The sequence below is a fragment of the Mus caroli genome, unplaced genomic scaffold (assembly GCF_978045245.1).
Source record: "Mus caroli unplaced genomic scaffold, Mus_caroli_1 scaffold_4, whole genome shotgun sequence".
Classification (NCBI taxonomy): Eukaryota; Metazoa; Chordata; class Mammalia; order Rodentia; family Muridae; genus Mus; species Mus caroli.
This window is the reverse complement of record NW_028227259.1, coordinates 75,704,894-75,732,716: the sequence shown is the minus strand read 5'-3', so window position 1 is coordinate 75,732,716 and position 27,823 is coordinate 75,704,894. Positions and strand designations below refer to the sequence as shown.

Sequence of the window (27,823 nt, the reverse complement as noted above, 5' to 3'; positions counted from 1 at the left end):
TTCTACAAGGGAAGTGTCCACTCTTAGCCACTAAGCCATATTTCCAAACCAAGATTTTTTTTTTTCCTCTTTAAGTGGCTAAACAAAGTTTAAAAAGGAAAACAAGTAACAAACAAAGAAAAGATTTCTATTGTTAGACTAGCAGTACAAAATGAAACAAAATAAACAAACAATCCAGCCGATAAGGACCTGGAAAATACATCTGCTCTGTAACCAGGCAGGGTCTTTCTGTCTGTCTGTCTATCTGTCTGTCTCTTTTTTTCTCTCCCTCTCTCCTGCTCACATGTACACACACTCTCTCTTGTTATTTTTGTTTTGTTTTTGTTTTTGTTTTTTTGAGTCAATGTATCGTGTAGCCTAGGCTGGCCCCAGATCTGCTATGTACCTGAATTCTGAATCCTGATGTCTCTATCTCCCAAGTTCTGTGGCTGCCCTTAAGCCCACATTTCAACATGTTCATAGTTCCTAAAGAAAACTACATTGAAGATGGCACAAAGCTGCCCTCTCCTGTGCACATACCCGATCAGTGCAGCTTTCAACCCTCACCGGAGAACGTCTGTTTGCAGTAGAGGGTGATTTATACAGACCCCAACTGTCCAGCGTACACAGAGAAAGAGACTACAGCATGCTGAGCACTAAAGGAAATATATATGACCTCCCTACATCCGCCCCAGGTTAAGGGATCACTTGGAAGGGAGGGGCGGAAAGAGAGTTAAGAGCCAGAAGGTATGACTGACCGACCACAAGGAAACATCTGGACACGGCAGGGCAGCTGTTCATAGGAACTCACAACCATTGCAGCAGTGTACATGAGACCTGTGCAAGCTGAGAGCAGACCAAGTCCCAGCGAGGCAGGCGCACAGTCTCATCTCTGTTCCTTTTGTCGCAGTTCCATTACCTTGACAGTGAGTCTAGCATCAAGGCTTCTTTGATTCCACAGTGTGTTTCCTGTTACAGTTGGTCTGCATGCTTCAAATGTTTCTGGTTCCTGAGACTCAGCTGTACCTGCAAGTCCTCGGTTGGATTTTCTATAAGGATAGAAACAGAAATTAAGGTTCAAGTGAATAAGTATGCAAGAATCCCTGTGAGCTGGTGGCTTGCCAGCCCACCCCCAACCCCTCCTGCCATGGAATAGTGTAGCCAAGAAGCTATGAACATTACAACTGGAACTGTTTATCTAGGAGGTGTTGGAGTTTTGAAACATACTCGTTGTTTTAAGATAAGGTAATACACTGGACTAGCTGGCTGGCGCTTCCTGTGTTGTCCTCTTTTGCCTTGAGCTTGGGGCAGCAATCCTCCTTCCTTGGCCTCTCTAGTGCTAGGATTAAAGGCAGGAGCCTCCATGCTCGGCACACTTTCTTTATTTACTGAAAGGAGAAATTGAGTGTATGGAGAAATTCTGTGTGAATAATGTGTGTGTGTGTGTGTGTGTGTGTGTCTGTGTATGTGAATCTATTCTTGTAGAAAAAAAACTGGTATGTTATACCATTTTCTTTTATAAATCTTTTTATCATGAGAGGCAGAGACAGGTGGATCTTTGTGAGTTTGAGGCCATCTTGGTTTACTTAATGAGTTCCAGGATAGCCAACGCTATGTAAAGAGAGACCCTATCTCAAGAAACCAAAAAAAATATTTTTTAGATTACGTTTACTTATCGAGTGTATGTGTGCATGCACGAGGACTGAGTACACATATGAAGGTCAGAGGACCACTTGTGGAAGTCAGTTCTCTGTTCCATCTTGTGGGTTTCCGGCTTGGTACTTTGCCCACTAAGCCATCTCACCAGCTCACTGACAGGGTTCTTATCCCTAGGGGACATTAAACAAGGTTGTGATGTAAACGAAGAACATCTTTGCTTTTAGTCTTTTTTTTTTTTTTTCAGTTTTGAACTTTCTTTAATGTTATGTGACTAATACTTGGAAAACCCTGATGGACATTCTTGAGTAGCCTGGTGTATTGACCAGTGTCTCCTGCTGGTTGCGCTGCTCTGGCATCCAGCAGCTGGTGACTCCCCTTGCCAGCTTTCTCTTCCCAATAGACTGAGCTGGCTGTTGTTTTAACCAAGCCTGTGTATACCAATGTCAACTTATGTTATGATTACATAATTAATTACACATTACGTAATACAGTAAAAGATGAGAGTGGAAAGAGGGTTGGTTTGGTGTAAACAGAGGTGGACGCTTGGATGGGCTCTAGGGAGGTAGATTTTCTAGAGGAAAAACAAAATCGTGCAGTAAACAGGCCAGAGCAGTGTACAGGATTGGGAATTGACCACTGAGTACTCTCTGAAACTGAGCAAGGGTAGTCAAGTGCATGAGGCTTTGGTCTTAGACAAGAAGGACAGTGGTGTAACCCACAAATCCAGCCTAAATGACAGGGCCCTGGCACTGTGTCAGAAAGCTGGGGATTAAACATGACTTAAACATTTGAAGTTAATGAAGTTAAAACCTTGGTGCCCCCCCCCCCCCCCCAGTGCCAAACACCACCCCCTCTCCCCCATCCTCTGATTCCTACTTGAATAGAGCTTTTAAGTTAAATGGTCAGGCAGCCTACTTGTAAAGGACTCTCCTGTGCACAGCTGAGTCATGTTGTGATATTGCTAAAGAAGTATGTCACTTGTTTGTCACGTCTAGTAGGTATCAGAATGATCAAGCACATGCAGCCATCTCCTATTCACAAGATGCTTCAGTATCCTTCTTGGATAGCATCCTGATCATGTGACTCAAGACTGATCCCAGGGCTGGAGTGTGCAGTTCAGTAGTAGAACTCTTGCCCAGTCTGGGTTTGATCCCAAACATCTCAAAAAGAAACAACAGAAAACGTAGTTCACTAATAAATGTGACAGCAGGGACACTATCTCTAGGCATAAGACTTGGTGGGAAGAAAATGTGGCTTACTGGTTGAGAATGTACCATACCATTTTTGATTTGGATAGTCACCATGTAGAGAGCACTGTGACTCTAAAGTTCAGGCTGTGTGTTTCCACACATTTCTTTATAAAAGCTACTGAGTCCTTGGGTTACCAGGATTGGGTTATTTTTCTACTGATAGGATTAACCTTCATTTTGTTATTATTAATGCTGTTTGGAGTCAAGAGGAAGTGTTGGGTGAAAGACCAAAATGTGCAGTGTGTTGTTACTGTTGCATTGTGTTGGAACCCACAGCTAGGCAAACACTTTACTACTGAGCTGTATTTTCTGCCCCCTGGTTTTTATTGAGACAAGTCTCCCTACATTGTCTAGACTAGTCTTGAACTCACTGGGTAGCTCAGGCAAGCCTTGAACGTTGGATCCCCCTGCCTCAGCCTCTAGTCACTTGACCTCAGGCACTCACCAGCAGATTGATCAACACTGACTTTTTATAATCAACTCCGAGCAGGGGCAGTGATAGGTTGAATAGAACAAATATCAGCATTTAGGATAGAAGAGATGTGTGAACACTTAGCACAAAGTGAGACCTTGACTTCAAAAAAAGGAGAGCAGGGAGGACAGGATGGGCAGAGAGGGCATTACTTCTTGGGTGTGTTCTGGAGTTGAGAATCTAATAGTTGTTTAATAAATACTCGTTAGATGTGTGAATATTACTGATCTTTGTTTCCATGATTATAGAAAGTTAGCAAAAATGATGCATTGTTCAATGAATGGTGGTAAAAGTTATTTGAAAAACCTTTGGGGTTTTGATCTGAAGGTAGATGAATCCCTTGAATGTATCCTTAGAGCATTGCGTCAGAACACATTTTCTAGGACTGTGCACCTCCTTCTTTGTTTACACATAGTTCCAGAGTGATGTACGGCTTCGTGGAAGCCCTCTGGAGCTTGGGTCACAGGGTGTTTTTGCTTCCTCCTTTGTCTACACCATGTTGTCCTCCAAATAGCCATTGTCAAACAACTGTGTGAGTCAGAAGTTAGTTAGACTGTGTTCCATCTATAGTTTCTCTTGGCTGCTTCCCCAGCCTGGTCACTCTGTGAGGAGAAGCTTCATTTGAGACTGTCTCCCCAGGCTGTGCACAGGTACATAGGTACAGAGTGGGAGCGAACACTTAACTGCAGGTAGCATTTGGTAAGGATCTTTATTTCAAAGATTTACAGGAAGCACACTTGAAGTAAAGATGGGTTCATTTGCCTTCAGTTCCACTGCTATGGCTGACCTGAGTCACATGGCTAACACCGAGCCAGTGGGGACTGCTGTGGTGATTCAGGTGGTTAAAATATTGTCATGTGCCGTGTAAGGAGGTTGTGGTCAGTGATGGACACATGTAGTGGTGGTGGTTGTATAAGACTGATCACTTATAAGTCACTTTTATTTCCTTAGATGAAGGAATAAGATGAGAGCCAAACCCAAGCTGTGTGAATCCAGGGCTTGGGACTAGTCCCGGGCATTTCCTTCTCTGTTCCCACTATCCCCAGGCCTAGGTCTGGAAGCTTCTAGCTTCTCATTTGCCAAGCTGGCTGATGCAACCCAGCTGCTCTTGGTTTCTGACTGAATTGTTCTTTCTTGCCTCATACCAACTTTGCTAATGTGTTCTAATCTTCTAGCTCCTTCTCACTCTCCGGCTTGTTTTATCTTCACCTGTGTCTAGCTTATTTTCTCTGTAACCTGTGTCTGTAAAGCTGTCCTGGTAAAACTGTCCCCATCACCCACCACCCGCCACAGCACATACCCTTTTTGTTCTATCAATACTCTTTTTTTTTTTTTTAAGATTTATTTATTAATATATGTAAGTACACTGTAGCTGTCTTCAGATTCCAGAAGATCTCCTTACAGATGGCTGTGAGCCACCATGTGGTTGCTGGGATTTGAACTCAGGACCTTTGGAAGAGCAGTCGGTGCTCAAAACCACTGAGCCACCTCTCCAGCCCCCCCTCTGGATACTCTTAAGTAGCCTCCCTTCCCCTGCTGTCCTTATGAGTTGGGCATATCTTGTCTCTGACTCAGTCTGTCAAATCTTTCTCTGATTTGTCACTTTGTCTGCCCCTCAATTAGATGTCACTTTCAAACATGGCTGCTTCCTTCTAGAAACTAACCTTACCTTTATTTTTAGGGATTAAAGGCCTGTGTGGGCTAAGGGCGTGCCTGTATTCCAGTCAGATTATACTATAATCCAGGATGTGTCACATTCTGGCTGGATCATATCTTTGGATGGGATCCCTTGCAGGAACATCCATGTTGCTGGATTAAATTTCCTCTACAGTCACTGAATGATGTCATAGCCATCCTGGTTTATGGTAAATACTTTCAGTGATGTTTACAGAGGGGCAAAATTGCCTGCCACCAGGTTTCTCTGACTCTACACCCCGCTGTAGAGCAATATTAAGCAATGTGTTTCTGTGTTCCTCGTATCCAGGTGTTTAACCATTACTCCAGGTCTCTTTCCTTACTTGCTTCTAATAGTTTAGTCCTAATCCACTCAGGACCCTCTGAATTGGTCTGGATTTCATTAGCTAGAAGGGGTACTGCCTACCTTCCTGGTCAGTGGTTTATGTAAGAAGCAAAAGGGGAAAGAATTATATAATCCAAGGTTAACTTAAGTGGAATAAGAGAAATATACATATGAGTGCTTAGTTAAGCACCTCTGAAATAATATAATCTATATAGCTTAGATTTAAAAGTCATACCAACATGAATAAGACAATAAAAATATATCAGAGACTGGTTAGAATCTGTGGGGTCAGCAGATTTACTTAGGGGTAGATATTTGAGTGACAGAGTCAGACCAGGTTAGACAGGACAAACACATGCCACCAGAGCAGAAAACAAAGCAAAATACAATAAAATAAATAAATGACAACGCGGTTCAAGACTAGGTTGTGGTGAGTAAAGCTGAAAATATAAAAGACTAGACAAGTCTCCAGTGTGCTATGGAGAGAATTCAACAAACAAGGTGTGTCCCAGAAGCTACCTGGGCCCAGGTACAGACTGGGTTTGTGCCTTCAGGTTGAAGGGCTACACTTGGTGGTTACAGCCTCAGTGGGGTGTAGGACTCTCCAGTGCGATGCCTCCAGGCCATTCCCCTGACCTTACTCCTCTGCCTGCTTGCTTCTGTTAGTCTATTTAACATAAAAATAGTAGCTCTTGGAGGATTGTATTGACCTGGCTTTCTGTGAGGAAACTTCAGAGCTCAGGTCTATACCATGTGGTTGGGAAGCATCCCGCGAGGGCTGGTTGAGGAACTGGAGGCAGCTGTCCTAGGCTCCTGTCTTGTATGTGCCAAAGCAGAGCAGGTGCCTGAAGCCATACTTAGCCCACTGATTTTTCCTCTTAGCCAGAGAACATTGCTCAGAGAGTACTGGTTCCTGAGCAATGGTAGCCTTCTATTAGTTCCAAAGTCACACAAGCAAAACCGTCCTAAAAGGCAGAGGAAGAGAGAATCTTGCATCTAGCAAGTGCAGATCTACAATAACAAACTTTATCTATGAAAGCCTAGAGAGTAAATCTCTCAGGTCTTGTAAGCTGTGTGTCTCTATTATCAATACCCAGCCTAAGCTATAGGCCAGGGCAGCCACAGATGACTCATGAGTGATGACTGTATGAGACATATCCCGGGGTGACTTTGTTTACAGAAACACAACAGGCTTGCCCTAGGAACCAAAGTTTTCTAATAGTTAAAATATAATAGAGAAAAGAATATTGCTGAGGTCAGAGAACAGACCAAACCTCGCATGGACGCCGGAGGCTTTGAAGCAATCTAGCATTATATATCCTTGTATTTTATTATTTTATGTAACCCTTGCAAGAGTGGGTTTTTTTTTGTCTGTAGCAGGATACCAGTTTGATATCAGTTACCTCATATTAAACTTCAGAGACTATGATAAGTGATCATAAAGTCTCTCAAAATTAAAATAAAAACAAGACAAAACAAAACAGACCCCTGCGATCCTGTGGCAGTGTGAGCAAGGCCAGATGGTATATTCTTTAAAGATAACATCTGTTGGCTCATCTCATTCCCTCTCTGACCCCCAGTGCCCATGTGCAGTTCTGTTATTGTCAACCAAGCCGGTCAGGGTCCATCTCACAATGGAACCCTTTGTCTGCCAGGCGGGAGTTACGTTTCCACCCTCCCCGTCCTGCTGTTTATGTGGATAGAATCCACCACGCTATCATTTTTCAGTCATAAAGTTTATTGAACCCGGTCTGGTTCTGTGTCCTGTGTTAAAAATATCTATGCTGGGAGTGGAGGTATGAACTGTGATACCAGCACGTGGGAGGTGACTTTGGGCATAGGAGTCCACAGCAAACTCAAGACTAGCCTGGGCTACATGAGACCCAATCTCAAGAAAAGAGCAAAGAAGAAAAAGGAGAGGGGAAGGGAAGAAAGGATTCAGTATAAAGGGAAGTTAATCTCAGATGAAGGTGATTTGATTCTAAAAATTAGAATCCATATGCTCGCCTTAGAAAGTTTATTTTTCTAAATTCTGCATCTATTAAATTGAGCACGTCATTGTCGATTGATTTAAATTGCTAAGCAATACAGGTGTAGATTATTCATACTTGCCTGCTCCAATTTCTTCTTGTTCTTTCATGTAGCCCTGTGATGGGTTTTCTGTTTTTAGGAAGTAATTTAAGCTCAGGCTGGTCAGACAGTCTCTGACGTTGTGTGTGGAGGAAGTACTAGTTAGAACATATTTCCAGTTCCCTTGATGAAGAAACCTGTTAAGATTTCTCATTATTCTTAGTCTTCTCAAATTCCCCATCCTATTTTAAAATCGAGTTGAAAGAAAGTTAACCTTGGGCTGGAGAATGGCTCAGCTGTTAATATCATTTCCTGTATTTGCAGGGGATCTGAGTTTAGCACCCACATCAGGTGTCTCATAGCTGCCTATATCTCCAACCCTAGGGATATCAGATCCCCTCTTCTGGTCTCTGTTGACAGACAGACAGATACACACATGCAAATAAAAATAAAAAACTTTAGAAACAAAGTGACTATAAACACATTTTAAAATAGTTCTTTTTGAATATACTTGTCTGTGGTGTGTGTGTGTGTGTGTGTGTGTGTGTGTGTGTGTATGCTCGTGAATACAGAGGAGGAATTTTTGCACGTGTATACAGAGGACAGATGTGACTGTCAGCTATCTTTCTAACATCTCAGGGGAACTCAGGGAAACCGGAGTGTACTGCTTGGCCAGCATGCAAACCCTGGTGACTTTCCTGTCCGCCTTCCTAGTCCTGTGATTACAGGCATCCGACTTATTTTCAGGTGCTGGGGTTTGAACTCGGGTCCTCATGCTCACACAGCAGGCACATGGACTGAGCCATCTCCCTAGCTCCCTTAAAGTCTCACAGTTCAGTGTGCTTAGTTAAGACTTACACAGGAGCCACTTCCATACCTATAGTCAGTCCCAGCACTCTGGAAATAGAGACAGGAGGACCACAAGCTCCAGGCCAGTCCAGACAGTATAACAATATGGTGTCTCAGAATACAACAAGAGTTAAAACAAATCACTCAGGGAATCCTACTGAAAAGCGAATTCTGACTTTAGAAGATTGAAAAGAGGGCTTTAAAGAGTATTACGTTTTTGAAGTTATTCTCTTTCATACACAGTGCCTTGTGGTTCATGTAAGTCCAGCATGTTTTGGGCCAGCCCACTCCGTGGTACTGACCAGTCTCTGTCCTTTCTTTCTGATCCTGAATCCTGATCCTTTGCTTCTTCGGTGTGAGGTTTTTTGTTTGCTTTTGTTTCTGTTTTGTTCATCAGTTTTTTTCCTTTTCCAATGGGATGTTTGTCCTTGCCCAGAAGGACTGGCAGCTGCAGTTGGGGCCTGCATCTCTGCTCCGTGCATGCATGGGGCACACAGGTGAAAGTTCACTAGGGTTACTAATTCCTCCATTGGGGCAATCCACATATATGTTACTTGTTCTATAAATATACGTAGGGTAACAGTTCTTTAAAAATATAGATTTTAAAGCCTGGATTCCTACTAATGTATTCAAACCCTTTTCTTCAGGTGGGTAGGATTCAGCTGAGGGCTTCTGGGATCCTGAGAATGAATTTACTTGAATGATGAGCAGCAAGAACCGACTTTGGTTTCATTCAGAAACAATGTCTTAGCATCCTGCCAAAAGATGGCAAATTGCAAGGGCAAAGAAGAAGGTCTGATTACAGGATCTGGACTTTTCCTTTCAGAACAGAGGAAGCTTTTTTTTTTTTTTTTTTTTTTCCAAAAGATTAAAAAAAGAACTGAAAGGGAAAGCTCGGAACAAGTTTAGCTATTAATAAACAGCCCCGCCAGGAGCACAGCAGCGATTGTACCTCGTGGTACCCACGAGAAGTGTCATTGTCGCTCCTTACCTACCCACTCCTGGATGTGACAGGGAGAACCAAAGTTTGCTTCCCCAGGATCCACACAAGACAAGCGTGGTGGGGAGGAGACTGAGAGGAGAGTCAGGAGGACCCCAGGGCTTGATGGCCAGGTGGTCTAGAAGACACTTGATGTTGACCATTGGATCTCTAGCCTACACACAGACACAGACACACACACAGACACACACACACACACAGACACAGACACAGACACACTCACACTGCTTATATTCAGAGTTTTTTTCTTAAAACGTATTTTATTTATTTAAATTTATATGAGTACACTGTAGCTGTCTTCAGATACACCGGAAGTGGGCATCGGATCCCATGACAGATGGTTGTGAGCCACCATGTGGTTGCTGGGAATTGAACTCAGGACCTCTGGAGGAGCAGTTGGTGCTCTTAACCACTGAGCCATGCCTCCAGCCCTACATACAGATTTTAAAGATGGGTTTTAGGCTGTTGATTTGTACGTATAATGCTGTGCTGTGTATAAGCTGTGGCACTTTGTAAAAGTTCTCTTTAGTAGAAGCCGTGTACCCGTGGTCAGAAACCAGGCTGATCGTTGCCATTGGATTCATTTGTTTTCTCCTGTTCTGATGAAACAAGGCAGCTTGTAGAAGAAAGGGTTTATTTGGGCTTACAGTTCCAGAGGGCTAGGGTCCACAGACAGAAGAGAGAAAAAGCCCTCCGTTACTGACAAACTTCCTCTAAAAAGGCCAACCCACCGACTCAAACAGTGCCACTAAGTGGCAAGCAAGGGTTCAAATGCCCAAAACTGTTTGGGATGTCTCCGTCAAACCATCACTGAGTGTAAGCAGTTAATTCTGGACCTGACCTGAAACTTGTATTGAAAACCCTGGGCAGAGACCAAGGTCATTTTGGCTCGTGGTTTATTTCGTCTCTCACAGGGCTACATTTGAACCAGTCTTCTTTGTTTTTGAACGTCATTTTTGAACATCTCGGCCTTACCCGTTTTCATCAGACTCATAAGGAGATATCAAGTAGAGGGAAATGGAGTCAGAGTCCTCATCGACGTTCTGATTGCCTCTCCCCTTCGTTCTTATCAGCATCTTTTTTTAAAAAAAAAAAGTCATCTTCCCTCACTGCAGCAGTTTAAATCAACTTCTTTTCCAAATTGCCTCCAAATAACCCTACGTGGCCTTTTGACTCAGTTTCTCTCATGACCTTTCTCCAATATTTTGTTCTTTACCTCAGCATCCAGTCTGCATGTTTCCGTTTCCTGGAGACACTTCTCAAGCCAGTGGAAGACTCGAGGGAGTCTCAGTTAAAGCTGTCTAATCACTTTATCCGTGCCTGTTTTGTTTTGTTTTGTTTTGTTTTGTTCTGTTCTGTTCTGTTTTGTTGATGATAAACGCGACCGTCCACTCTTCAGGTCCAGATGCCTCATTGACAGGATTTAGATTTGACGGTGTTTCCCGGGAGGTCTTCCCTCTTCTCCCTTGCCTTGTGGGACCCCGGTTTTTCCACAAGTAACCCTGTATCGCCTTGTACTTAATTACAACTTACAGTTTCATAAGGGCTCGTTTGTATGTGAGAACCCCACTTCATGTTCACAAATGAAGCCTGTCTCTGGCCAGGGCATGAGGATCTGTGTTACATGATGTTATCTTTTGCAGTGTTTAGACCATTTATATTTAATGGAGTTAGCTAAACCGTCTTATAAAGGATGTATCTGATACTCACTGGTTGGAGCTCATTAGCCACATTTCAGGGCAGGCCCCATGTCCAAAAGTAGTTGGCTAAAATAAAACAGATTCGGTGATATTTCTATAGATCTTGTGTGTCATTTTGCTTTGCTTGGACATTTTTTTCCTCTTATTAGTCTTTTACTTGTTTGGTTTGGTTTTCTTTTCTTTTTGGGGGGATTTGTTTGTTTGACTTTAGAGATAAAAAAGAACATGAAGTTGAGTGGGTAGGGAGGTGGGGGTGATCTGGGAGGAACTGAGCAAGAGGAAACATGATCAAAATATTTTGCATGAAAAAATTTTTTCAGTAAAGAATAAAATTAAAATAAATCTGTTTAGGTTTTTTTTTTTTTTAGATTTATTTATCTATTCATTTATTTATTATTATATGTAAGGACACTGTAGCTGTCTTCAGACACTCCAGAAGAGGGTGTCAGATCTCACTATGGGTGGTTGTGAGCCACCATGTGGTTGCTGGGATTTGAACTCAGGACCTCTAGAAGAGCAGTCAGTGTTCTTAACCCCTGAGCCATCTCTCCAGCCATCTGTTTAGTTTTTTTGGTCATGTTACCACCCTCCCTATTTCTTTGTCTTTGGAATTTCTTATCTCCTAATACTCATACTCTACCACGAGCTCATTTTCTCTTTCTCCTTTTAAAATTCATTGCACTGGAGTTTGCAACAACAGATCTCAGGCTGGAGTTTGCAACAACAGAATGATGTTTTCCATGCGATGAATGAAGTGACGCCTTGCATGTATGTTCCATCTCCACCCCCTTTGTGTCGGGCGGATGGAGTAAATTCTTTTCCAGTTTTACTTCAAATTTTAAAACAGTTATGTGTAGGTATATATGTCAGTATGTAGGTATGTATATATGAATGCAGGTTGTCTAGGGGGGTCAGAGATGCTAGATTCTCTGGAGCTGGAGTTACAGATGACCGTGAGCCATCTTACATGGATGCTGGGGACCAGGCTCAGGTCCTCTGGTGTAGCAGTAAGTGCTCTTATCCGCTGAGCCATTTCTCCAGCCCTGGGGTCAAATGTTGGATTTCTATCCAGGAATACACTGTGAGTGGTCTTTGCTTTAATTAATTGATGTTGCCTGCTGGGGATTGGGCCCAGGCAAGCCCACATCCCCTGAGCTGCCTGCTCAGCCTGTCTGTTCCTTTTGGAAAAACATTTAAAACCAGAAACATTGTCTCTTCATGCACCTGCTGGTCGCTTCCGGTACCCTCAGTAGACTGTGAGGACACAAGTATTCAGATTCCTTATCATTTTTCTACCTGAAGAACTCTTTAATACTTTTTGCCCCCCCCCCCCCTTTTTTCCCAGTACACATTTGTCAGTGATGAATTGTTTCACATTTGGTATGTTTGGTAAAAGTTTTTACTTTGCTTTTTCTTTTCATTTTTTTCTTTTTTTAACCCAAAGGTATCGCCCACCCCACCCCCAAGGATCTAGAGATCCAGGTCAGCAGTTTCCTTATTTCCTTCCTTCCCTCCCCCTTTCTTCCTCCCTCCAAGGTCTCTCTTTCTCCTTCCCTCCCTCCTCTCCCTCCCTCTCTCCCTAGGGCCTTGCAGTCTTAATTGGGACACCCTTGTTCATTTTCATCTTTCTCCCCCCCCCCCAATGCAGTTAATCATTTTTTATTACTTAAAAACCAATCTTTACCATCGGGTTCAGCAGTTTCTTTGGGATCTTAGTGTGCACATGTGTTTGTTTTCTGCCTGAGAGCTTTGGCTCCATGGCTCTGTAGTCTTACCAATTTTGGAAAGCGTTTTGATCATTGTGTCTTCTGGTGATGCTTTCTGCTCAGTCCTGCAGAGATGCTGGTTCTGCTTAAGTGAGAGCCCCACCCCCACCCCCACCCCAGTTGTTGGGGCTTTGTTCATCCTGCTGTCATTAATAGACTGTGTTCTGTTGACTGTGCTTGCTGTGGAGCAGTGGTCTTCAGCCTTCCTATGGCTGCCACTCTTTAGTACAGTGCCTCCTGTTGTGGTAAACACTAACCATAAAATTGTTTCATTGTTGCTTCATAACTGCAATTTAGCAGCTATATATAAGCTATATAATATAAATAAGTATCTCACAGGCAACCCTCAAAGGGGTCATGACCCCCAGGTTGAGAACCACTGCTTCGGTGTTTCTATGCTCATTAGTCCAGGTTTACTGATCTTCCCTCCCCCGTATCGTCTGTAATCTACTATAGACTAATACAATAAATAATTAATAAAGTCCACGGGATTGATTGTTTTAGATTCAGTTATTCTCCTTCATCCACAATTTCACTGTATGCACTTCCTGTGGTCTGAAAATATTAAATGGAAAATTACAAAAGTAAACAGTTTGTGCTCGCATGCCATTCTGAGGAGCACTGTGAGGAGACCTTGGTCTGCCCCACTTCCACCTGCTTGGCACACGAGTCAGGACTTTGTCAGCGTGTCTATCCTGTGTATAGACACCTGCTCCCCAACTGTTGGTGGCCTGTTTCAGTTAGAAGCCAGCCTGTCATCAGAGGGAGCTCTCTGCCACTGTAGTACTGGGGTCTGGATAAGGCTCGTGTGAGAGCAGGTGCCGGGTAGCGGTGTCCCTGCCCCCTTACTTCATGTTCCTCATGAGGGTGTCACTGCAAGTCACCCCAAGGAGGGTGTCCAGAAGACTTATAAAAAGTGAGCAACGGGCCGGGCGTGGTGGCGCACGCCTTTAATCCTAGCACTTGGGAGGCAGAGGCATTCGGATTTCTGAGTTCGAGGCCAGCCTGGTCTACAAAGTGAGCTCCAGGACAGCCAGGGCTACACAGAGAAACCCTGTCTCGAAAAACCAAAAAAAAAAAAAAAAAAAAAAAAAAAGTGAGCAACAGAAAGAGACCACATTCATATAATGTTTGTCACATGGTTGGTTGTTCTGTTCTGTTGTTAATCTTGTGGTTGTTTTAAAAATTAGAGGTTATTGCAAGTATATTTGTATAGGGAGAAAAATGGTACACACATGACTGGTGGTTTGCATGAGAATGACCTCTGTAGGCCCAAAGGGAGCAGCACATTAGGAGGCGTGGCCTTGTTGGAGGAAGTGTGTCACTGGGGGTGGGCTTTGAGGTTTCAGAAGCTCAAGCCAGGCCCAGCGTCATTCTCTCTTCCTGCTATCTGTAAATCGGCCTCTGTTCCTTCTCCAGCAACATGTCTGCCTGCGTGCCACCATACTTCCCTCGTCATGATAATGGATTAAACCTCTGAACTGTAAGCCAGCCTCTATTAAATGTTTTTTTTTTTTTTTTGGGTAAGAGTTGGTGTGGTCATGGTGTTTCTTCACAGCAATAGAAACCCAAACTAAGACAAGGACTCAATGCTACCAGCAGTTTTAGGTGTCCACTCTGGGTCATAGAACATCTTTCCTGTGAATAAAGAAGGGACTACTAGGTAGAATTTTTTTTTTTTTTTTTTTTTGTCTCTCGACATTCTATGTGAAGCTTTTTTCTCTTCTTTTTTCTTCTTCTCCTCCTCCTCCCCCTCCCCTTCCCCCCTCCTCCCCCCCCCCCTCCTCCTCCTCCTCCTCCTCCTCCTCCTCCTCCTCCTCCTCCTCCTCCTCTTCTTCTTCTTCTTCTTCTTCTTCTTCTTCTTCTTCTTCTTCTTCTTCTTCTTCTTCCATTTTCTTTTTATATATCATGGAGTCTGGCCTTTTAAAGAAGCAATAGAATCCACCATCTCTGTTATTTCCAGATCTGCTAATTTTATAGGCCGGTTTCCTACCTTTTGACACATTTAATAGCCCTTAGTTAGATGTTGGATATGCAGATGCGACATTGTTGCACACTGGATTTTGCTACATGCTTAGAAAGAACAGATATATGGATGTGACTTTGTTGCACACTGGATTTTGCTATATGCTTAGAAAGAACAGATATATGGATGTGACCTTGTTGCACACTGGATTTTGCTATATGCTTAAAAAGAACAGATATATGGATGTGACATTGTTGCACACTGGATTTTGTTACATGCTTAGAAAGAACAGTTTACCTTCTGGATGGTGACCACTGTCAGGTCAGCAGGCTCCTTTGATGCTTGTTTCAGAAGGTTGTTTTAAAGTCTTTGTAATGAACAACTCAGGAGTCTTTAGAGTGATCTCTAGCAGGTTGCTGGACACAGCCCTCCTGCAGTGGGTAGAGACTAGGCTTGGCTGATCAATGGAGATGTCTGTGGTTTGTAGACTTTCAAGGGATCCAGTCTATGTACTGCAACCCTGAAACTGCCTCCGAGCAGGATGTTGAGACAATTCTTGTGTTTCTTCTTGTTTGTTTTGAGTCACCCAATTGCTTTAGTCCCCCTGTGTTTATAGACCAGTATCTGATTACCTCAGTCACAGACTTTGTAATAGTGTAAGAGTCATGTATAGAAGAGAAGTCAGTTTCCATTGTCCCATGGAGCCTGAAGCAGAAGTCTGGAATGAGTTCATGTAAACTTTGCATACTTTATTGTGTGTGTGTGTGTGTGTGCGTGCACGCGAACTTTATTTTTGGACATTTTCAGATGGATAGTAAAATTGCAAGCCCCTGCACAGCAGTGCAGTATTCTACTGTTGTTACCACTTTCCATCATTATGGTCAGTTATTCACAACTGATGAGCCAATAGTGTTGCAGTATTACTAGCCACGATTCTGCTCAGCTGTTATCTCCCTCCCTCATTCTGTTCAGTATCTAGGAAACCACTGTCCACTTGCTTGCTGTGTCTCCTTAGGCTCTTTAGAGTCCAAAAATATCTTTTTTCTTCTGTTGCTGGGGTTGAGCCCCAGACTCTGCCACCAAACTACAGAAATATTAGTTGGATGTTTTATAGATCATCTTTCATACACACACACCCCTTTATTGTTAAGCTGGGCTTTTGATTATGGGGAAGAAGGATATGGGTGAAGTGCCTTTCTTATTGTGTTCTACAAAGACCCAGGACCAATAGTATTAGTAATCACTAATTAAACCCTGAGTTTAAGTAGGACACGCCTTTAATCTTAGCACTCGGGAGACAGACGGAGGTGGATCTCTTGGGTTCATGGCCAGCCTTGTCTACAGAACAAGTTCCAGGACAGCCAAAGCTACACAGAGAAACCCTGTATTCAAGCAAATCAACCAATCACCCAACAAAAGAAAAAACCCTTGATCTTCTGGGTAAGGGGATATCTTCTGGGTTTCTCCCTAGTAAAGTCATCCTTTCCCTGGTCTTTTTTTTTTTTTTTTTTTTTGACTAACAGTAAGTGAGTTGGCACACTCCAAGTGAAGTGATGGTAACCCAGGAAGCTCATCAGATACTCACTGCCCAGGGTTTGTCCAGGCTGACCATGTAGGCATCCCATGCTTGGCTTAGACCCAAACCCTGGAGTCCCAAAATGAAAGCAGGCGTTTTATAGGAACCAGATTATGTATATGATTTAGGTACAGTGAGCCACTCACAGTAGTTCAGGAATATCGGAGCACTCCAAGAACCCTAAGGTCTCAGATGTTGTTCAGAGGCCAGGCTTGCCAGGCAAGCCACACAGAGGGGGGCAGTCAAGCCTCCTCCTTTCTGCACAGTGGAAGATTTTCCTCTTCCTCCTATCTATTTGTTCAGCCGTTTATTTATATCAGTGCCTTAGTCATTTTGTGCTGCTATAATTAAACAGAAATGAAAGTTTATTTGTTAGCTAGGAAGTTCAAGACCAGAAGCTGCATGTGGGGTTATCCTTCTTGCTTGGTGGAGACACCCTGCAGAGTCCCAGAAGGTTCAGGGCAGAATTCAGAATCTTAGTTGAAGCTCCTCTGCCTTGAGCCAGTGCAATCTTGTAGCATTAGAATCCATTCGCATGGCCTTCTTTAAGCTTGCTTAACCTCTCAAAGAGTCTACCCCCAAATAGCATAGTCGATTAAGTTTCCACCATCCTAATACATTACAACAGGGATTCAATTTTAACACGTGTTTGGGTGAGATCAGTCAGCCCATAGTCGTTTATACTGATTTATATACAGTTATTTTATACTTTGGGTAATATCCTAAAACTCTGTCTGAAGCTTTGGGTTTGGACAGCTCCTCAAGTCAGCCCCTTTCTCCTTTGCTGAGCCTCACTCACTCTCTTGGCTTGGCTTCCACACACTCTTTCCTGCTACTGCAGGATGGTCCAGGTTTTTCTTATGCCCCAGCTCTGAAACCTAACCATTTATCCAAAGAGCACCCTGCTGCTTCTGCTTGGTGTTGTGGTGCTTTAAGACGTGGAAACATCCATTTGTAGAAAAGTTGGGCGAGACAGGTTTGGCGTGAGCACATCCAGAACCCATACGAGCTAGAGATATGGGTGGATGCCATTAACATTTGGTTATTTAATGAGGGCTCAAAGCAAAACAGGAGGCTATTTTCACAGCATTTTTTCCCTGTTGCGTTTCGTGACTGGTAATTATGTAATAGACTGGAGAGCATCGTTCCTTTAAAGCCTTTCAACCTCTTTTCTAAGCTCCAGCGAAGATGAATGTGTTCTGAAGAGGGAGGGATCTGTGGGAGAGGAGAGGCTCTAGGAGCCGGAGGCCATGTGATATTTTCAGGGAGAAGAGCTCACATTCTTTTCCCTCTTTTCCATGCATGCGAATTTGGGTGTTTTAAGAATTTTTGAGATGTTGATGAAGCTCTTCCTATGAGGACTGATCCACGGTCTTGTGTTCCTTTCCTGAAATGAGTTCGGCAATTGAGGAATTCTCTCAGAACATTGCATCCGACTGGAGAGTGTGATATTTTAAGTTAGCTCCAGCTTCCCAGAGTGTCAGGGCACACTGTGTTCAGATCCCTCCCTCCTAGACAGCAGTGCTCTCTAAGCCTTCCTGATGGTTTTACTGGTGTTGTGTTGCATGGAGGCTACCTTCTACTTTGAACTAAAGCAAAGCCTTTTGAAAGGGCAGTGATTTATGGGAATTCATTAAAAAGTAGAGGGAAACCTGCCTTCCAACACCCAGGAGGAGAACTACTGTGGTCATCAGTTGTGCCTGGTGTTTATTTACTACGGTATCTAGCTTTGGTGGGAGGACATCAACAAAGGGTGATGGTTTTAAAAATGTCCATCTCTTTTTAAAAACAGTCTTGGATACTTTCATACAGTGTGTTTTTGGTCATTTCCCATACCTCCCCCAGGCCTCCCTCATCTTCCTCCCCACCGCCTCCCCACTCTTTGTCCCCTTTCTGTTTGTCCCCTTTTTATTGTCAGTCCACAGAATTCAATTTGAGCTGCCCATTTACTTGCTGGCATGGGGCCACCTACCAGAGTGTGGTGAGCCAACCAGAGGCCACACCCTTAAGGAAAAATGGCTCTTTTCCAGAAGTCATCAACTGTCAACAGCTGCTCAGTTGGGGGTGAGGGCTTGTGAATGCCTCCCTGCTCAGTGCTGAATGTTGACTGGCTTGTTCTTCAGCAGGTCTTTTATATTGAACCAGAGTTGTGTATAGCTCATGAGTGAAGTGCCCCCTCCCTTCATGCCCAGAAGAGAATTTGCTTCTGATCCTCTTTGACAACCAGTTCTTGCTGTCTTCCCACCCCATCTTCCACATTGGTCCCTGAGCCTTGCGGGAGGGCTGTGACATAGATGAGGGAAGATGACTGGCACCTTTCTGAGAGCTGTACTAATTATATGGGTATAAAGATAGGAAATTTAGAGGGTAGTTTGATAATATGTCAACTTAACAAAGTAATAGTAGATTTTTTTTCCGGAGTTTGTGAACTTTTTAACTGTGGGTTCTTGGCCAGCTCTGCAGTACCTGTAGAGCTTTTGTTTGCTTCTGTAGAGCAGGTCTTAAATCCAGTTACGGAGTAGTTGTCCACTCCCTAACATTTGTGCCACTATGGCATCCATGGGCATATCTTGTCATACCAGTGATTATTAAAGTTGATGAGATACAAGCTGGGTAAGCTGTTGATGCTCCGAGTTCAACCTCTCTGCTTTACCAAGGCCACATCATCTAGAGTTTCTGTAGCTATCTTTATGGCAATGATAGGAAATATACATGGTTGTGTATAAGTCGGAGGATTCTGAATTTATAAAGTATGAAATAAAATCTGGCATCTCTGGTAATCTGAGTAACTTACAGTGGGCTTTAGACTATGTCTTGGTTGATGTAATTAATTAGCCATGTTAACAAGAGAGTACTCCCTTGAAGGACAGTGACAGTATCATTATTTGTGTAATTTTAAAAAAGAGTTAGTCATGGAGGGATTGAGCATTGGAGCACAGTGGGACTCTTCTGTGGCCTTCTAAAAGGATTGCTGGGTGTGTATGTGTTCTTCTCCCCACCCCTCCCACCCCCAGCTAATAATTTGGTGGTTTGGATGATAAAAGCATCAGAAGATGTAGATGTCATAGTCAAACACTATCAAGTTGCTTTTAAATCTTGGATGAGCTCAGCCCAACAGGGGTAGCGAGAACATCTAGATGTTATACACTAACTTGTTTCTGTTCTGAGCCTTGATACTTAATGGCATCTTTTGTTTGGGTTTAGGTCACCCTTTCCCATGGAATCTGTTAGCAGGTCTATTGAAGTTACTTTGGGAAACACTGTAATTAAAAACAAAATGTAAACCTACTTATGTAAAGCATGTAGTCTTTTGCAGTATGGATGTTCATTGTTAGTGTCCATGAGTGGAATATGGTAGCCTTTGGGACTATGGGATGTCATTTGTTCTCCTAACACTTGGAGGCCTTGGCTCTGCTTTGAGGAGAAACCCTGCTCTCAGCTGTGCTTTTGTTTGTTTTCTTTTTTTCAAGATGGAAGCAAATGACAGTGATGTAGCCTTGGGTTTGGTGTTGGTCAGCCTTAGCATCTCAGCATGGAATTAGGGTTCAGGGTTGGCATGGCATGTGTAGTCGGTCAGTCCAGTGTCCTGGTGTGGGGCTGGGTTCCATGTTGGTCAGCCCTGGGTCCTGGTGTGGAGCTGGGTTCCATGTTGGTCAGCCCTGGGTCCTGGTGTGGAGCTGGGTTCCATGTTGGTCAGCCTTTGCACCTTTAGTTTGAATGCTCTTATTAGGTCTATTTGGGAATTGGAATGGTCCAGACTTGTATCAGATTTCTTGAACTATTCTAAAAACAAGATTCAAAACCAAAAGAAAACAAAACAAGCAACCCCTGCAGCTTTAAACAGCTGCCCTCTATGTTATTCCCACTGAATATCTTAATGTATGCGGTCATCCTCTTGTACATAGTGGATGGTGTTCATGCATGGAGAGATGTTACTTTAGCTTCTAATACAGTGCCTAGCAATTTGACTGAGTGATTTTATTCAGCCATGACTTTGATAATTGCACACATTCCATGCGGTACTTAAGGAATGCAATAACACAGATGGCTCACTACAAATGTATTTCTACGTATGAGGAGGGACCCCTGAACACACGTCTACTGACCTCCAAAGATGCATGCAGTCAGCCAATTGAGGTGAAAATGTTTTTCTTCGGATATTGGCATAAAATAATATTTGTTTTTGGCTGTGCAATGCCTCTGTCGTGTTTGGAAGTTCGGCATTTTACAGTGTGTTTTCATCTTAAGACCTCTTCCATAGAGAGAGGTTGTCCAGGGGTGCTTATTGACCAGTGGATATTTTGGCTGCTCACTGACATCTTGACTGTCAGGCTTTCATGGGAATTAGATATGCCATATTAAGAGTAGAAAACGCCATTTTAAAACAACCCCCTCAACTGATGGTTATCTCTGTAGAGTAAGTGGCACACATCAGGGAACAACTTTGTCCTGAGCTGAGTAGTTTCAGAGGCCAGTGGAGGTTCAGCCAGTGTTGATGACATCATTCATCTCTCATTCCATTAAGCAGCAGCGGGGTAAGCGGGCCTGTGGACTCTGCTTCATCATCAGCGTGCTGTGCAAACCACAGCCGGGTGTGGAGCAGGGTGAAGGGAATGTGCAGCTCAAATCCCCTAGGAAACTGCTACTGACTTTTCCCCTGCTTTGAAGAAGACACCAGCTATTAAAGGAAGACATTGAAAGATCACATGCTAGATTCTAATTCCTTTTTAAAAAAAAAACAATGTTCCTAAGGCCCTTTGCCCGTAAGGAAAGTTGGCATGGAAGGACAAGAGAAGCAGCAGCCTGTATCTGTATCCTGGCAGCCCAGAGGAGACGAAAGCTCCTCACCCTGGCAGCCTGAATGCAAACTGGGCAGGTCTTGTTGGCCACATGCAGGTCCGCATAGAGAAAGGTGAGGGTGTCCTTCAGGGCACTCATAATAAACTTGTGAGCTTTAATTCTGCTGGGCACCTCATCTGCATTGAGCAGCGCTTCCACTACAGCCGTGCGTCACCGCGAGACTGCACGGTAATGAAGCCAAGGCACTGTGGGCCAGAACGCTGCCGCCTGCGAGAGGCAAGGGGACAAGGGCCGGGAGCCAGAGCCACAGAATTGTTACTGCTTCTGCTGCTGCTGCTGCGGCCCCCATCGTTGCCACCACTCCTGCAGCCAGACAAGACACAATGTTGAGTCTACAGGATTCTGTGTTTTTTGAAATTAGCATAAAGTCCTTGTTAAAGTCTTGGAGCAGCAACTGTGAGTATAGATGCCTGCCTAGGGAGGGTGGAGAGGGGGGGCAATACAGAGTTGTGAATATTCTTGCCATTCTTTGCATGCCTTCTCTCCAGACCCATCCAGATCAAATCAGAGCCTCGAAAATACCAGCCCCCCCCACCCCCCAGAGCTTGCTCTCCAATGGCTATCAGTTAGATGAGCATCTCTGAGGTGCACATGTGAGGCAATTGTGATTCAGGTAGTTAATGGTTTTTTTTTCCCCCTCTGACTGAAATTTGCCAGCCCCGGGTTCACTGTTAATTGTGCTATTCCGGCAAAGTTTCTTAGAATCGATCAAACATGGGGGGGGGGCGCAGGTGACAGTCAGCTGGGATTTCTGCAAGCTTGTGGATTCCGGTGCCAGTCATTCCACAACGCTGTTAGCACCATGTATGTGTAGCAGCCCTGGCCGTCTCCAGGCATCAGATAGTTTCACTGAATGACAGTAACTTTCCCCTGCTGTCACCAAAGTTGTGCTAAGTCCCGTGTACTTGGTTTTTATGAGGGAAGAGCATTCAGGATGCTCTGTTTCCGATTCACTTAAGTCGGGAAAGCAAGTGCCATGGAGCTATGATCCTCTCCGAGAGTCCCTCCCTCAAGTAAGGACTTGGCAGAAACACTGTTTTCATTTAGTATGTTTCACTGGGTTACTTGTGCTCAGGAAAAAAAAAAATCTCAGCACACTTACGATAAAATTTATCACCTCTGACTCCTTATTTCTCTGCCAAAATAATCATCACCATCAATTTAGAAGATCAAACTAATGGATTAAGCCAGCTCCAGTCCCGTTATCGGGATTGTTTATGCAAAGAAAATTGGAGCTTAGAAGACTCGTGACTCTTCCAAGGTCATGTGGTAGCAAAGAGTTGGGGGTATAGACCCGGTTGATCTCCGCTCCCAACAGTGCAGCCTAATGAATCAAACATGAGAGATTAAGAAGTCTTTCCTGTTCAGCTCTTTATGAAAATACTTACTTAATGGAGTTTTGTTCCATAAGCAAATGATATGCAAGTCAGAATGTTGACATGGAGGGAAACTCACTGGGGACAATCGGAAGGGGTCCGTGCGGGCCAGCCGCACTGCCTTCATGTCGGCACCTCTCTGTTTTCTGATCTCTTAAGTAATTTCTTCACAAATAGATAGTTCCTTGCCAGACGGCAGGAAAGTTTTTTAAAGAGCGTAAACTCACTTAAAATATTGGGGGACCCATGATGGTTAAGTTAAATACTTTTAGTAGTTAAAAGAAAGCCAGTCCTGTAGGGTATACTTATGCAGAGACAAACGAGACCAGAGTTAGTATTCTTTCTGACTCCCCCTGCCCCACCCCCATCATTTATCTACACGGTAAGACTAGAATGAAGCCATAATCACACCCTCAAGTGGAAGAACAGTCTACTACCTCTCAGCAGCTTGCTGCGGAAAAGCCCTGTGTACTTATTTGTGGTCATTTAAATATTTCTACATGTTACTGCCTAGACCCTGTAGCCAGCCACAGCCAAATCATATCCCCTGCATCTGAGCATGAACCCAAAGCAGATGCTTGCAAAGCCTCTGGATTTAGCTGTGCTGGTGGGAGAGTGATTCGGTCTGCGGGCAACCCATTGCCCTTGAGCGTTCATAGTGCATAACTCTTGAAGATGTTTTCAGAGTTACAACGCAGTGACTTAATATTGAAAATAAGTGGCTAGTGTCAGTGTTTAGTAAGGCTCCAGCCATGCCCGTCTTAGGCCCGGGAAATGTGAGGGTGTTTTTAAATCACCGGCGTCAGCGAGTGTCAGTGCAGAGAAGAGATGAAGAACCTAGAAGCTAGGAAAGGACAGTAGCTGGCTGTCTCTTTCTAGGCATGGTCAGTACACCTTGGAATCAGCCGACATGGATTGAGTGTATGCCGTAGAATACAGAAAAGTGGGAGATGCATCTTTGCTCTCTGCGAGTGTCTCTGGGGAGAGAAGCATAATGTGAGCTTTACAGTGAGGGTTAGTTCAGGGGTGCTCTGCATACCCCGTGACTACCAGCTGATGGAACAGGGATGGAAGAAGTGGCTTTATCAGGGTGATAGGGGAGATGTGGAGGGAAGGGGCTTTCCCGTGCTTGGTTTGGAGTGCTAGAATATTCCCTTGGCTCATAGACAGTGTTGGCACCCAGGACTTTGTCTGTGAGCTAGGGGTCCTTTAGGAAGCCCCTGCACTCCCCCTTGTGAGTTTTCTTATTCTTTCCTGACTGTCTGGCATGGCTCTAGTCTTAACCCAGCACCCCCTCCAGAGGTGGGGTGGGGTTGGGGGATGGTCACCTGGGTTATCTCTGTGGTAGCCTCCATGTTCTTTTTATATCCTGTTTGTAGATTCCATTTGCTGCTAAAGGTTCTTTTTAGACAACTTTCCCTTGGTTTGCTTCCCTTCCACACTGCAGTTTCACTGTTCCCTATGGAATAAAGTTTTCCTTCTCAGCCTCTGTTCACCTCCTCTGCGTCTCTTCTCTTGGCCTCCCCACTCTGCTCTGGAAGCCTGCTGTGCCTTTCCTTCACCCTGCCTACCCACTCCCTGTCTGCTTCCCAGCGCACCCCATCCTGTCTGCTCTGCATGGAACACTTCCTCTCCACCAGCCATCCTTGGAGCCCACCCATCAGTGCTGCATCTGCTCTGTGCTTCCCTTTGAGCACCGCTGGCCATTGTCACCCCCTCCTGCCCTCCTCACTGTGTAGACTGGTTGTCTCTTTGCTTTTCTTCTTATGCCTTGTGCTTGCTTGTGCTCTGGGAAATGTCTAGGCACCTGACAGAGCAGGTGAAAATGCAGTCATTTCTGAATGAAATGAATTAACAATAGCACAAAAGATAAGAAGCAAATATATGACCTGTTTTCTCTGGTCTGATTATTAATATTACATTTTTCTGGATGCATGTACATATGAGCAAAGCTAAATGGATCCAGTAAAACACACACACACACATATGTACACATACATACACACACATACACACACATACATACACATACACACACACACTACACACACATACACACACACCCTACACACACATACACATACATACACACACATACACACACGTACACACACATACAAAACTAAAAAGGTAATGAATTTGGCATCCGGCCATAGAAAGGCTGAGTGTAGAGGTGAGGTAGGTGTAGTGCTTATATAGGAAGTTCTCAAAAAAGAATTACAAGAAAAATAGTAAACAGAAACAACTTAAAAGTTTAAAAAATTCAATATGCTACCATTTCCCCTCAGGGGAACGGGCCCTAAAGCAAATTTGTGTAAAACTATACCATAGTGATTTTTAAAAAGTAATAATCCATTGCATTCCATTTACTGAATTTCTTGGGAAGAACAGAGAAAACTTGGTTTGTTGAATAGCTTCTATAAAAAACAAGAGAAATTAAAAAAAAAACCCACCTCATTAAGTGTGTATTTCAAATGTTGTTCTCCCCACCGCACCCCACCCCACCCCACCCAAGAATAAAAGAAAAAAAAAAAAAGAAAACTCTGGAGTTTTCCTGACTTCCTGAACCCTAACCACAGTGCCCATCTTTGACAGCCATAGTTCTTATTTACAGGATGCGCCTGCCCGCCTTGTGCTGGGTTAGATGTTACTTTGGGTTCTGATCGTGGAGGCCCTCACAGGGCTAAGCTAATGCTTAGCTGGCAGAATGCTGATGCAGCCAGGCTGATATGATGAGTGGAGCCTTTGTCTTTTAACAACAATACAGCGACCTCCCTTTGGCCTAAATTCAGGGGTTTGTCTCTGTGCCAGAACTTTCAGGCATCACTCCTTTAAAAAAAAAGCCAAAGACTGTGAGTCAGAAACATTCTGTGAAGCCAGCTGCACAGTGAGGGCAAGGGTGCCATCCTTTAAAAGATTGGTGGAGTTTCCCCCCCAACCCCCCAGATTGATAAGGTCAAGCAAGCTTCTGCCTGTTCCATAATTATCTGTGGTGTTGGTCAAGGTGGCCAATGTGTGGACAGTCCCTCTTGTGAACATATTTTTAGAATTAACCTCTGCTTACATCATTTTACATAGCAGCTCGTATTTCAAAGGATTCAGTTTTTCATCACAGACCATAGAATAGATAAATCGACCCAGTTTAACCATCTTGTAAATTAGAATATGAATTAGATGTGTTGTGTTACGGGACTAAATTTGCATAGATTGCTTGGATTCGAACAATGAAATAAGTCTTAAATAGCCTTTAGTACTCAGCAGCTGGAGAGCAACCCCCTTCCCCCAGTTATACTTTCTAAATCTAAATTCGTTAAAACCACAATGCTCTTTGGTTGAAATAAAACTTTGCATGTATGGTATTTGTGTACACATGTGTGTACTCATATTATTCGCATATATATCCTTGAGCTCCCATTAAATCATGATAGTCCGATGAGGGATACTATCCTGATCCCAAAAGCAGCTCTGTCAAGATAGCATCCACATAGTGTAAAACTCTTCCTTCCATGGCGTCTGCCCACTGCTTAGTCTATTCTGAAGCTTGTGCAGTGGCACCCCAATCTAATGATAGAATATGTTCATCATTGCCCCCAAAAGGAATGGTGTTCACCAATCTGCATTCTGCACTGTGGCTATTCTGGCCACTTTGTGTAATAACATGGTACAGTGTTACATCATGTAACGGTACTTTAGTGCTTTTTACGGCCAAATAAATTCCATCGTATGAATAGCAGGAGATTTGGTCACACTGTGAACCCCTGAGATTGTGTTATTTACTGGGGAAAAACATCTGTTTCTAGTTGTGGCATGGTTCAACCCTTAGCATACACCTTTAATCCCTCTGGCTGGAATGCAGACACGCCCTTAGTATACACCTGTAATCCCAAACAATGAGGGTAAAGTTAGTTTGTAGAAGGAAGCAGCCATGTTTGAATGTGATGTCTAACTGGACAGCAGACAAGCGATGAGTCAGAGAAAGATTTGATCAGATATGATATACACAGAGAGAGAGAGAGATGAAAGGGAAGCTACATAAGGGGACAGTGCAGAGAAAGAGAGAGGGGAGAGGCAGGGTTACTGGGCCAGTTGTATAGTTGTACAGAGATGGGTTGCAGAGAGAGAACAAGCTAGACACAGGTGATCACAGAAGGAGCCAGAAGATTAGAACATATTGCCAAAGTTAGTATGAGGCCAAGCAGAGTGATTCAGGCTGAGAATGAAGCCAGATTGAATCAGTCAGCTTGCAGGGGAGTTTTGAGCCAGAACGGCTGAGTTGAACCAGCCAGAACTCAGAAAGAACAAGAAAGGGTGAGTTTATTCAGCAGCAAGTCCGAGAGGCTGAAAACATTCTCGGCCTAGATATGATTGTATGGAGGCTAGAAGCTTCCAGGATCAGGCTTAGGTTAGCAGACGGAGGCAGGAAGCCTGGGAGACAACAATTATAACGGGAGAATAAAAACACACTTTTACACAGTGAATATACCACATTTCGAATATCCATCAGTTGACAGATTTCCGATTTTCTTTTCCTCTTTCTTCCTTTAAGGTTCAGATAACCTAAGGAACATTAGGACCCCTTGTTCGGCCTCCAACCCCTCACACCTACAAGCTTTAGCTAGTTCCTTTAATTATCCAGGTCTCAATTAGGGACTTCTCTGGTCCAGTGCTCCTTGAGCAAAATTTGAAGGAAGAAACAGCCAATCGTTCATGAGAGGCACAGGTGGGAAGACGAGATACCAAGGGCAGGAGACTGGAACGATGGAGGCTGGCTTTGCTGGAGCATTGGGCTGTGGCTGAGCGCTTTGCGGGAGCGTGATCATTAGCAGAGGCCTTCATAAAGAATGAAGAGTTGAATAACAGCTCTTAGCAGATGCTTGCCTGACAGTGTAATAGAAAATGGAGACCTACGCGGCGTAGAACGAATGAGCGCCTTTTTATTTAAGACGTTTCTCATAAAACTTTGGAACAGGATATGAATGAGTCATTTTTAATATGGAGAGGCTGAGGGAGAGAACAATTCCAATCTAGTGGCCTCCGGTACTGCTCGAAGGTAAGGTTATTGATGTGATTTACACAGCCACTGCTGTGGTCGGTGCACGGGGCCTCTCGTGCCTGGACGGAAAGTGGTCGCCCCTCCACCTCCTGGAGGAAGGATTTGGGAAAAGTACGGAGGGCATCATTAGTAACATCTAAACTTAAAAGTGAGCCCCGGGCTGGCAGATGGGTCCCTGCTGACAAGTGTGGACACAAGTTCTGATCCCAGAGCCCACAGGCAAGTCA

The 27,823-nt window shown here is 43.9% G+C and overlaps 1 protein-coding gene across 12 annotated transcripts in view; it reads left to right on the top strand.

Moving 5' to 3' along the window:
• Fryl (FRY like transcription coactivator) overlaps window positions 1-27,823 on the top strand; it is a 233,378-nt gene that overhangs the window by 67,819 nt on the left and 137,736 nt on the right. For 4 of the 12 annotated variants that reach the window (XM_029477619.2, XM_029477611.2, XM_029477610.2 and 1 more), the window contains exon 1: window positions 20,686-21,563. The exons of 4 other annotated variants lie outside the window; for them this stretch is intronic. In XM_029477619.2, coding sequence (XP_029333479.1) covers window positions 21,491-21,563 — 73 coding nt within the window. In that variant the 5' untranslated portion in view covers window positions 20,686-21,490. Of the gene's footprint in view, window positions 1-20,685; window positions 21,564-27,823 lie in introns of those variants that run through there. 4 more of the 12 variants (XM_029477614.2, XM_029477613.2, XM_029477612.2 and 1 more) reach the window with 1 other exon arrangement.